The following is a 12,058-nucleotide window of genomic DNA, read 5'->3' as shown; positions in this document are numbered from 1 at the left end:
TGTTGAATATTATTTTAAGATTTTCACCATAAAATATGTGGTAATTCACACATTTTACTTCAAAAAGCATACATTTTAGTGTGTTTTACCGTAAAACTGATTGTAATGTTTTATTAAATCTAATTCATTTATATGTTTTTTAAGAGTTAACCAATTAATGTTTTTTTTACTGTAGCATTTTTTAATTTTTTCCTTGTTCAAATTACAATTTTTTACAGTGTATCTAATCGTTGCAAACAATAAAACAAGCTACATTTATATGTAATAATAACTCTTTTCCTTGGCATATACAGCTTTGTGCGACTCACTTTTGGAGACGTTTGTGTACAGTTCCTAGTACCTGGTACTTTTTTACGAGCCGTACGATACTAAAGCGTGCCGTGTAACACTGCCAATCACTGATTGGTCAGATGGAAAGTCAGCTTCATGAATCAGCTTCATTGCTAAATGCAAGATTAGCTTACCCTTGTCCACCATTGAGCGAACCAAGTGATGTAGTCCTCAATGTCCCCAAACTTCATTTATCTCGGTAAAACATTCACTAAAAACATAAAAATTTTAATGTTGGTTTTAATTAAAAATATTATGTCAACAGGTTCCATGGAATTTAAGTAATCTCAACAAACAATAATTTAGTTCAATTTACAAAAGAAGCTTAAAGGGATAGTTCGGCCAAAAATGATATTAAACCCATGATTTACTCACCCCCAAGCTGTCCATCGTTTTTCAGACAAACACATTTTCGGATATTTTATAAAATGTTTTAGATCTTTCAGTTGTTTAAATGTAATGTTACGGGGTCCACCCATAGTCCACGACCTTCAAGTCCAAAAAAAGTGCGTCCATCCTTCACAAATTAAATCCAAACGGCTCCAGGATGATAAACAAAGGTCTTCTGAGGGTAATCCGTGCGGTGTTGTTGTAGAAATATCCATATTTAAAACTTTATTAACGAAAATAAATACCTTCCGGTAGCGCCGCCATCTTAGACTCCTCTGTATTCAGGAGAGAGTATTAGCGTAGTGTCTCCACTTTTTTAGTGACGTATGACAAATTCGGAGGCCGGGGGCACAGAGCAGCAGCAGAGTAGCCTCCGTAGGCTGCGTAAGCTCTCATCCTGAATGCGGACGCGACTAAGATGGCGGCGCTACCGGAAGGTATTTATTTTCGTTAATAAAGTTTTAAATATGTATATTTCTACAACACCGCGTGGATTACCCTCAGAAGACCTTTGTTTATCATCCTGGAGCCGTTTGGATTTAATTTGTGAAGGATGGACGTACTTTTTTTGGACTTGAAGGTCGTGGACCCCGTAACATTACATTTAATCAACTGAAAGATGTAAAACATTTTCTAAAATATACGAAAATTTGTTTTTCTGAAAAACGATGGACATATGCAACTCGGACAGCTTGGGGGTGAGTAAATCATGGGTTTAATATCATTTTTGGCTGAACTATCTCTTTAAAGGACAAGTTCGGTATTTTAGACTTAAAGCCCTGTTTTCAGATTGTTTATGGTGAAATAGAATGGTTTTGACTGAAATTTCGACATATGTGGCTGCCCTGAGAATTTTCGGATGTTTGTGTTTCACCTCACACCTCTACAATGGGTTTAATGGTGCACTGGAACAATCCTTCCTAAAATGCATTAAACTTTTTTTTCCAAACGTCTCACACCCGTACATTCTTCCGCTTAGAGAGTGAATAATAGACACTCCAGCCCAGGTGGTGGCGCTAATCCGCCTTTGCCAATTGCAAGAATAGAAACAAAGTTCCCGGCGCTGAGTAATACCGTACCTCACAGCACAACTAATACAAGTCAATGGAGTTGGCAAAAACTACGATAAAACCTATTGGGATGCGTATTTTGCAGCGATTTTTGTGTGAGCATACCAGTGAACACCCCTGACCACTCGGTGAGTTTCACGTCTTTGTAAACGAAAGTTTAATGCATTTTAGGGAGGATTGTTCCAGTGCACCATTAAACCCATTGTAAAGGTGGGAGGTGAAACACAAACCCCCCAAAAATCTCGGGGCAGCCGCATATGTCGAAATTTCAGTCAAAACCGTTCTATTTCATCATAAACAATCTGAAAACAGGGCTTTAAGTGTAAAATACCGAACTTGTCCTTTAAGGAAACTAACAAACCTTAGTAGAGTCAACAAACAACAATTGAGTTAATTGTACATTAAAAATAAAAATTTGAATAATGCCATTTTATAAACTCCACCCCCTTTTATTAGGATTTAGTCCGACTCAGTGCATCTGCAAAATACAACTTATCATAAAGACCTTTTAATTACAGTTTATCAAACATATCACAAATATATTTAAAATGCAATATTACATTTCAAACCGTTTGTTTGTTTTGTTTTAAGTTTATTGACTACAGTTACCCATAATACACTACAAAATCCTCAGCCAATGAGATGCAAGTCTGTATTGGTTTTATTAATCTGTTTCTTTTATGCAACAATGTTATGTTGGCTGAAGAAATAATTTTTAAGTAAAGCTGACAAGACACACTTTTTTGTTAAATGAACTAGATTAAATTAAGTTCACATTGTTAAATAGATTTTTTTCAAATGAAAGTTTGTTGGTTCCCCAAAGAACCATTTAGTCTTCAAATGTTCCCAATTCTTTCTTACATTTTATAATCTAAAGAACCTTTATCAACTACAAAAAGCTTTTAATGTAATAGAAAGGTTCTGTGGCTGTTAATGGTTCTTTAAGGAACCTTATAGCTAGAAATGGCATCACGAAGCACCTTTATTTTTTGGAGTGTAGTTAGTCAAGAGGAAAATGTGAGAAAATCATCTTCAAAAAGATTTAAGATCTTTCCTTCGCAAGTAAATTTATCTGGTAAATTTATATGGCTTAGATACTGTAATGTACTGGAAAATTGTACTGGAAGGATTCTTACAGTTTATTTATGTGCCGCTTGTTTCCATTCTTCTTAGTTTTCTCAGTTTGTCCAGTGTCACAAGTTTCTTTACACATGCTCTATCGCTGCATTGCCATTAGGATCATAATCACTTTAACATTAAGTGCTTTTATTTTCTAACCTGTGTCTCTGGAGGATAAACTGTGAACACTTATAGTAAAACATTTTTCCCAATGAAACCATAGGAGAACTTTTAAATCAACGGTTCCTCAAAAGAAACTCTTTCATGCCTTCATCAGGATGATCTGGTAAAGACAGACTTTCTTTCTCTCGCTTTGTGTGTGTGTGTGTGTGGCGGAGGTTTCGTTTTGGTGTGGGGGTTCAGAGTAAATGGGCCGAGGTGATGAGGAGGGGTACGGCTGGGTGCTGCTCTGTGGGAAACAGCAACTTCCTCCCTGTCTGTCTGTGAACGGAGACCGGCAGACAGCAGCTTGAGTTCGTGCCACTGTGGCTCGGCTCCACCGCACAGCAGAAGCCTGTGAGCTTGGCAAAGCGTTTTTTTCACAGGGGCGTTCCCGAAGGCTGCCACACTCTTCCTGAAAGAGAATCGAGAGGGAGGGAGGAGGAGGGATGCTGGAGCACACCTTACCCTCTTCACAAGCACATCCTCGGAGCGCACCGTCACAAACCACCATCACCACCCACACCCTCCAACCGGCACTCAACACCAACACCGCGTCTGGACGGCAGGTAAGAGCATGACCAAACATTTACTCTCTGTGTCTGAGTGTAAGGTGAATATTTTGAAAGAGACTAGATGAGCCAAGCAGACTGGACACTTGTTCCACAGTAAAACAAAACTAAGCAAACAGAGCTGTAAAGGGTTGGACGAAACTGAAATGCCTTCCAGTCACCCAGTTTAAAATCTCCTAGGACTGTGGTGGGGTCATTTTTGTCCAGCTGTGGTGAACAACCAAAGCTTACTTTAGTCCAAAGATGAAATATTTGTTGCTGCAATGTGGTACGGTAAATTTAGCAAACAATTATGCATGATGTAATAAATGAAGGCTGTTTGCTGCTGAAAGAGTCAATAAGTGAATGTAAGTAGTAACACACAGCTCCATTTGGAAACTTCTTTGAAAATTAATGTGCGGTTTTGATAATGTGTAAGTCAAGAGGAGAATTAATTTGCCATTAGGCTAAAGAAACAGCTACCGGCATAAATAAATCAAACTGGATGATGAATGTTAGACAGGAAACCACGAGAAGTCATGGATGTGAACAGCATCCAAAGCAACCAAAAGAGAAAGTTGGACAGTTAGAAAGCTCTAAAACAATTCACAAGTATGTTTGTTTTGTCTTAACTATTAACTACAACTACATTGGCTATGCTTAAAACATTTCATAAAGTTAGAAAAAAGTGTTTAGCTTTTGCCACTACTAACCTACAGTACAGAACATTCATCCTCAGGTGACCCTTAAAGGGATAGTTCACCCAAAAATGAACATTTTGGCGTCACTTTCTCTTTTTCTGATAAACACAAAGAAGATATTTTGATAAATGATGGCAGACCGGCGCCAGACCATAACTAACAGGGGGGCATTTGGCTTCCAACGGGGGGGCACGCAATAGCAACAATAACTTGCAAAAACAAGACATTAAACAACAAATACAGTGCAAGCACACACTCATACAACTGGTACAGACTGTCAGCTCATTTCCTGTATAAAGTGCAAAGACCACAAACTATGCGGAAAACTATTGAACTTCGACCGCGGGGTGAGCGTAAGCTGAGCTCTTCTGCGCTCACGCTTTGCTCTACGCAACAAAAAACCACCCTCGCGCGGCGCAAGCCATTGAAATGAATGGGTTTCATAGCGCAGCGCACACCGCGTCCTAGCTTTAAAAAGCCGCTTTACCATAATCACGTCGTAATGCTGTTAACGGTCTATAGCCACACTTCACATTTAAGCTTACGTAATTTAAAACAACGCTAACTTACCTTTAAAATAGCTGAAGACGGCGTGTACGAACATAAACTTCCTTAAAAGAGTGACCTGTAGATTTGTAAATTCCACCTCGACCTCTAATCTCTGAGTTTGAGCCAGTATGTGTTTGCATGAAGTCAGATGAAGCAGGCGGTGCTGATTCGTTCTAAATGTTCTAATATCCATATTTTACACGATCCATAAAATGCCGCGAAAAAACACGTTGCTAGTATCAAGTCACAAATATGCTAAAGACGTAAGACGGGTGAGACGCGGCAATAGATCCAATCAGAGAAACTGGTCTATTTGAATTAAAGAAAACATATATCAACTATATTTTCCTCATTTGATTACATTACAAGTCACGAAACAATCAATGTTAAATTTATTTTAATTATTCTTGATATATATTAAATGAATAAAAATTTTTTTAGGGGGGCACAACAACCTGTTTGGGGGGGCACTGCCCGCGAATGCCCCCCCTTGACGCCGGCCCTGAAGGATGGTAAACACACAGCTGATTGGAACCAATGACTTCCATAGTAGGAAAAACAAATATTATGGAAGTCAATGGGATTGTGCTTACAATCATTAATTAAAATATCTTCTTCATCATTTATCACAATACTTCCATAATAGTCAATAGGGCTGGGTATCGATTCAGATGTTCCAGATCGATTCGATTTCGATTCACAAGCTATCAAATCGATTCGATTTCGATTCTCGATTAAATTTTTGATTCCGGTTCTTAGGTAGGTTTTTATACTCTGAACAGTAAACAGCAGTTAACGAGTGGGTAATTAATAAAAAAAGAAATTAAAAGCCACAACACGTCTTGCTTGCGAAATCTAAAATGCTTCCATACCTCCGTTCAATGTTTGCGGAAATAAATCTGGGGAAAAATCGATTCTGCTCTTTGAGAATCGATTTTTAATCGACCACGTTAAAAAAAAACGATTAATCGAAAAATCTATTTTTTTTTACCAGCCCTAATAGTCAATGGTTACAATCTGATGTGTGCTTATCATCATTTGTGTCAGTTTCATAAAGACTACTGTATGTACATGTATATTGTCCTGCGACACAGCCTACTTTCCTATTTGCCTGTTTCCTTTACCTGTTCTGAAATGAGGAACCCTGGTCTATGAGTTTCGGGACCAACTGCATCAGCCGTGCATAAGTAATAATTATTGCTGTTATCACAAGTCTAGTTTTGATCTATAGAGACTGTCCTTTAAAAATATAATAATATATATAATACATAATAAATAATAAAATATATAATAAACTATATCCATTGTTTTCATAAAGCTGGCTTTCTTCTCCTTACATCCAAAAACGCTCTTCTTCTTTCGTTCCATTGTTCAGTTTTGAAATTAAACAAAGCTGTCGCGTGATGTGATGTTTGTAAGTTCTAGCGTCTCCCGCTGATTGACGGGTGGGCGGGGTTTTCCGGGGGAAGTGCCCATGTAAAGAAGTGATACGTATAGAAAATCCCTGAAACGTCAGCTGGACCTGTAATCGAAAAAACTTTCCGAAACTTGTACGAACCCTGGCGAAGTGCATTCGGCACAGAAATACTCTTTAACGCCCAACTGCTTTTTTGACACTTCGCCTACGTATAGCATGAGGAAACAACTCTATAACTGTGTTAATACGTCAGAATGATTGAAATACCATTGAACCACCCCTTTAAAGAGCGCCTATTGTCCGATTCACAATTTTACATTTCCTTTGTTGTGTAGGTTTGTATTAGTACATGCCAGCGATATGCAAAAGGTACAAACCCCAAAGTAAACGATGATGCGAGTTATTATCTCCAACGTAAATCTCTTTTATTGGACTACAACAAACACACAGATTGTAGGCAATAGTTTACTTCCTGGGATTGGTGATGTAGTAAAGACCGACATTATCATAATTCCCCACAGCCTGTATGTTAACTCCTGTTAGCATTGCATTGTGACCCAATCATTCAAACATGGTAAGGAGCATCACATTTCTGGCTGACGTCAGAAGTATTCAGACCAATCAGGGACACAGAGCTTTTCAAATCCGTGCATTTCAGGAAGAAAATGAAATCTGGATTTACAAAAATGTAGAGTATGTGGAAAATATATATTTTTAACCATAACCGGCGAAAACACATTGTTTTCTACCGAATAAACAAAGTAACGTTTTTAGCAATGAAATAAGTTTCAAGGAGGTTTGCCATAAGGGGCGGTCACACTACACTTTCCATTTCATTGACTTCCATTTATGTACATACATATGCATCAGACTGAAAACGCAAGCTAGTGCAAAGGTATTTCACATTTCGATGTGTACCAAAGTTCAAGCCTGGTGAACTCTGACCTGTAAATTCGTATCAGATTAGACGCATTTAATTTTCAAAATTTGTATATAGTTATATTATATATGGATATTTTGGAGCATCTAACCCCACTTTTACACTAAACCCAACAATTATTTCTCAGCAATATAAAACACAACAAGTAAGTTACAGTCATGTATTGCATAAATTGACCAATAAAAACAGTATCAAAGTATTGCAAACAATTCACGTTGCAAACCTTGACGTATAGCTTCTTCTGGTGGCAATTTTAAACCACATTAAAGATTTACCGCAGATTTCGCATCTTTTCCTCATATAAATCAACTGATTTACCTTGGAAGATTTGTATTTTTAAAAAAGAGATGGTAACTGTTTTGTATGCTGTGTTTTATATTATACAAGAACTATGGGTACGTTATTTGTTCAAAATGTCTGAATAGTGTAATGTGTAATATAAAATAATGCAGTGTAATGTTTAAATTGAATGAAAATCACATCCCTACTAACGATAAGTCTGTAAAGTATCATGCAATTTTATGTTTCAAACAGAGATGGCGATAGAGAGGAAAAAGTTTTGGTAAACGCATCCGTGGGTCGTATTTGGGGGAATGGACAAAAAACCTAAACAGTCGTATAGGTTACAACAGGGTTTTTTTAATCTGTGGGTCGAGACCCCCTCGTGGGTCAGACAGTAGGATAAGGTGGGTCGTGCAAAGTCACTTGGCAACAATGATTTTAATATAATATAGGCTTACCATAAGTTATTTTTATACCGCAATTAATCGTACATTTAATTTATAAAATGAAATGCTAAAAACTACTACAGTATAAAAGAAAAACAATGTGTGTTTTCCTCATATTTGCATTTAAAAATATGTTGGAGGGTCCCGGGATAGATTATTTCTCTAACTGGGTTGCAGAATAAAAAATTTGGGAATCAAGTGCAGCATTAGTTAGTTACAAACCAAGGAGAATTGACTAAACCCCCTGATGAAAACTTTACACCCCAGTGTAAAAATCTTAAGACCCAGAAGCTCTTTTCGACAACGATGAATCTACTTCTAGCTCAGACAGTGCTCCCCCCCAAAAAAACTGGTAATGGCCCTGCTGTCTGACTCCTGCCAGGGAAAGAAAAACACCTCCGTTCCCTGGCAGTAGTTTTTGACTCGAGCAGAGGCCTCAGGAGAGATGGAGAGGGGGGGCGAGCCTGTGTTTACTTTCACTCTCTCTCGTGGCTGGGGAAGCTCATGGGAGGAAAGGTCTGTCTCGGCCATCGCGTGGTCTGTGGGAGACGGGTGTTTGGCAAGCTGGCGGTTCTCCAGATGTGTCTGGGGCGGATAATGAACTCCAGGTGTTCCTGTGGGTAAGACACCTGTCACCAATATTTAGTGCCAGAAAAAACTAGACGAGACGGAGCAAACCTAACTGGACGTTCGGGTCTGATGAGGAAACGTGAGATGGAGGAGGCCTGGAGAAGTGCCCAAAAATTTGTGTAATTTTTCATGGTTGTGTCTCCCTTACAAATACCCAAATGAGGAGATGTGCGTACGCTTTGGCATATTATACACTTAGACACAGCTTTATAATTTGACTTGTCCTGTTGCTGTGTGTTTCATATGTGTGTACTTTCCACTAAACTACTTTTGGGACCCCAGCCAAATTTCATACCAAATGTTATCGCTCACACAGGTTGCTCTTTTTATAGCTCAGGAGATTTGAGCTGAGGAGTTCTCATTTAAGTATCAACTCAGGCTCAATTGTGAAAATTGAATAAAAAAATTGCAACAAATGACACACTTGTTAAAATGCATTAAAGAGCAACTATGGACTGATTCCTTTGGCATGTTAACGATATGCAAAAGGTACAAACCCCAAAGTAAACGATGACGCGAGTTATCATCTCCAACGTAAATCTCTTTTCTTGGACTACAACAAACACACGGATTGTAGGCACCAGTTTACTTCCTGGGCCTGTTGACATAGACAAGACCGACATTATCATAATTCCACTCACAGCCTGTAGGTTAACTCCTGTCAGAATTGCATTGTGACCGAATCTTTCAAACATGGTAAGGAGCATCATATTTCCAGCTGACATCAGAGGTATTCAGGCTAGGGTGGCCATTCGTGCCAGTTCCGCCGGACATGTCCCGAACATGTTTTCGGGTGCGTTCTCCGGAAGTCGCGTTGCTCAACCGCATACGTCATCGAGGTTCTCTCATGTCAGTTAAAATACATTAGAAAATTAAGATTTATTTCTTTTAAGACATACAATCATTGTAGTTTCATTCTTACCTTGAATTGTAACAATTGCTTTTCTGAAATTGAACCCGAAATATTAAACCTTGATGACGTATGCGGTCGACCAACGCGACTTCCGGAGAACGCACCCGAAAACATGTTCAGGACGTGTCCGGCGGAACTGCCACGAATGGCCACCATAATTCAGGCCAATCACAACATACAGATTGATGCTAATGAGGCTAACATTATGATTGTACTACGTCTGAGTTAGCGAATGTACATCGACACCTACTATGTTTATTCATATCATGACATTGTGAGTTATTTACTAAGTCATACAGTCAGACTATCTCTTACCATTTGTAAGTTAGATGAACTTCATCCACAGGCTTCCGAAAAGAAGCTGGCAACGGCCGCTAGTTATATCCACGTTGTCGGGCACGCAGAGTTGCCCATTTTCATTGTGTCCCATTTTCTTAGCGACCATAGGAGTCAGGTGATAAATTAAACTTGCAGATTCCTGTAGGAGGAAAGGCAAAAACATCTTTCCGAACAAAAATACCTTGATCGCGTTTCTCTGTTCTTCTTTTTAAACCAATGCGCTGTCGATTTCTTCTAGAACAGACTAGATGGCAGAATCTTCTCATCTCAATTCTCCAGGGGCAGTCGTCTTTGTTGTAAACGGATTCAACACAAGCGCTCTTCGGTTGATCACATTACTGTTGATCATCTGTCCATCATCGTATAAAGCCCTCCTTGACAATTTGATTGGTTCGACCAGCTTTGGTTCGAGCGTAGTTGCGCCACAACGGAGCGACACCAGACCGAACTTCCCGACCTGAAATGTTGTAAGTTCGCCTGGCACCCAGGCTAGAGATGTCTGGGTATTTTTAGATTTATACATTATCGGAAAGCTTTCCTTTGATGTATGGTTTGTTAGCATATTTAGCTGAGAATCTGGAATTTTGAAAATCTGGAATCGGAGGCAACAAAATTAAAATATTAAGAAAATTTCCTTTTAAGTTTTTATCAAATGAAGTCCATAGCAACACATACTAATGATAAATAATTTTTTTGAATATTTACAATAGGAAATTTAGGACATTTGTATGCATACTTATGTTTTGGAAAGGGGATTAGCCCCACTAATAAAACCTACTCGAGAGCACTAAATTGTTGTGCAAATTGCAAGCTGTATTTGTACATTCTGCAAATATTAACCCAGAAACAGGGTTAGAAAAATTGCCCTGTGTGAACAAGTGTGAAACGGTCATTGTTGTTATTTATTCAAATGTGAATTAGAAAGCTGTTTATTAAATAGCTATTTTTCTCTAAATGTTCAATCGTTACAGGATGAGGATCTGGTTAAGTTCTCAGTATGGTGAAAGCGGTCTGGTGCTGTTTGGTCTGATAACGCTGACCCTGTCTCTTGGCAATCTCTCCAGCAAAGGACAGGTTTGCAATGTTTTATAAAGTTTCTATCATTCTCGACATAGTTTGAAACTTTTTGCCGTGTGATAAATTAGTACAGGGATCTCCATCAGAGCACTGCATTATATTATAGATTGAAAATGGACAAAATGTTCTCCACATACTGTAGCACATATGTTGGTTTTCCTGTGTTAATTTCTAACTTAACTCATTTGTGAAAGGAGGAGGGTGTTGCCTCTAACAGTCTGGAGGACAGAATGGGTGTGATTACATACTGGTGGGGAGAATGGACAAAATGGACAGCCTGTACACGTACCTGCGGGGGAGGAGTCATGTCTCAGGAGAGACACTGTCTTAAACAAAGGTCAGTGGCTGTGATCATTTTAAAGGTCCTGTCCTAAAAACGGACTGATGTCTTCCTTGTTCTATGAAGTCCCTCTTTCAGAAATACGTAACGAGTTCTGATTGTGTAGTTTGTTTAGTGTGTTGTGATTCGATAGCAGCTTAGCTTGCCGTTAGCTTAGCTGGCGACTGACGTATTCCTGTGGGCGGAGTTTAGTCAAAAACTGTTTTACTGACGTCATTAAAGCAGGAAGTAGAGGGTTGTAGTCCAAACCGTCCGTTCGCTGTAGGCTTTGAAAGGAGAATTCTGTTAAAGAAAATATATTGCCTGGCAGTGAACTTTGAGCTTTATCATCTTACAGATATTATTTATGCTATGATAGCAACTTTACACACTAACTAGGGTTTAAAAAATGAGATCAGAAAGAACAGGACCTTTAAAGCTCACGTAACACACGCTGTTTCTGCATTTCTGATATTAATCTGGAGTACCTATGGAGTAGTATGACATCCTTTATATCTCTGAAGAGTCTTTAGTTTAATCAGATTTATAAAAGAAAGATTTACCGAATCTTTCCGATAACGTACGAAAAAATGAAGAAGGAGGAGTTATAACACGGGAGGAGCGAGTACGAGTCATGCAACACTATACAACACTGTTTTAACTTATGATTCACTACATGTTCGTGTCATTTATATAATATACACGCGCCTATTTCCAACATAGACAGAAGTCTTACTTACCGCGTGTAACTCGTCATGAAAATCCACCGCATCAAACACACACACGCAAAACTCCGCTGCTAATCCGGATAATAAACTATATCCAT

The 12,058-nt window shown here is 38.7% G+C and overlaps 1 protein-coding gene across 1 annotated transcript in view; it reads left to right on the top strand.

Moving 5' to 3' along the window:
- The first annotated feature begins 3,507 nt into the window (after positions 1–3,507).
- adamtsl2 (ADAMTS-like 2) overlaps positions 3,508–12,058 on the top strand; it is a 28,909-nt gene continuing 20,358 nt past the window's right edge. The window contains exons 1-3 of the mRNA XM_065284371.1: positions 3,508–3,637; positions 10,808–10,910; positions 11,108–11,250. Coding sequence (XP_065140443.1) covers positions 10,809–10,910; positions 11,108–11,250 — 245 coding nt within the window. The 5' untranslated portion in view covers positions 3,508–3,637; position 10,808. The remainder of the gene's footprint in view (positions 3,638–10,807; positions 10,911–11,107; positions 11,251–12,058) is intronic.

The sequence above is a fragment of the Paramisgurnus dabryanus genome, chromosome 5, assembly GCF_030506205.2.
Source record: "Paramisgurnus dabryanus chromosome 5, PD_genome_1.1, whole genome shotgun sequence".
Taxonomy (NCBI): Eukaryota; Metazoa; Chordata; class Actinopteri; order Cypriniformes; family Cobitidae; genus Paramisgurnus; species Paramisgurnus dabryanus.
The sequence above is the reverse complement of the archived record's forward strand: the minus strand, read 5'-3'. Positions and strand labels throughout refer to the sequence as shown.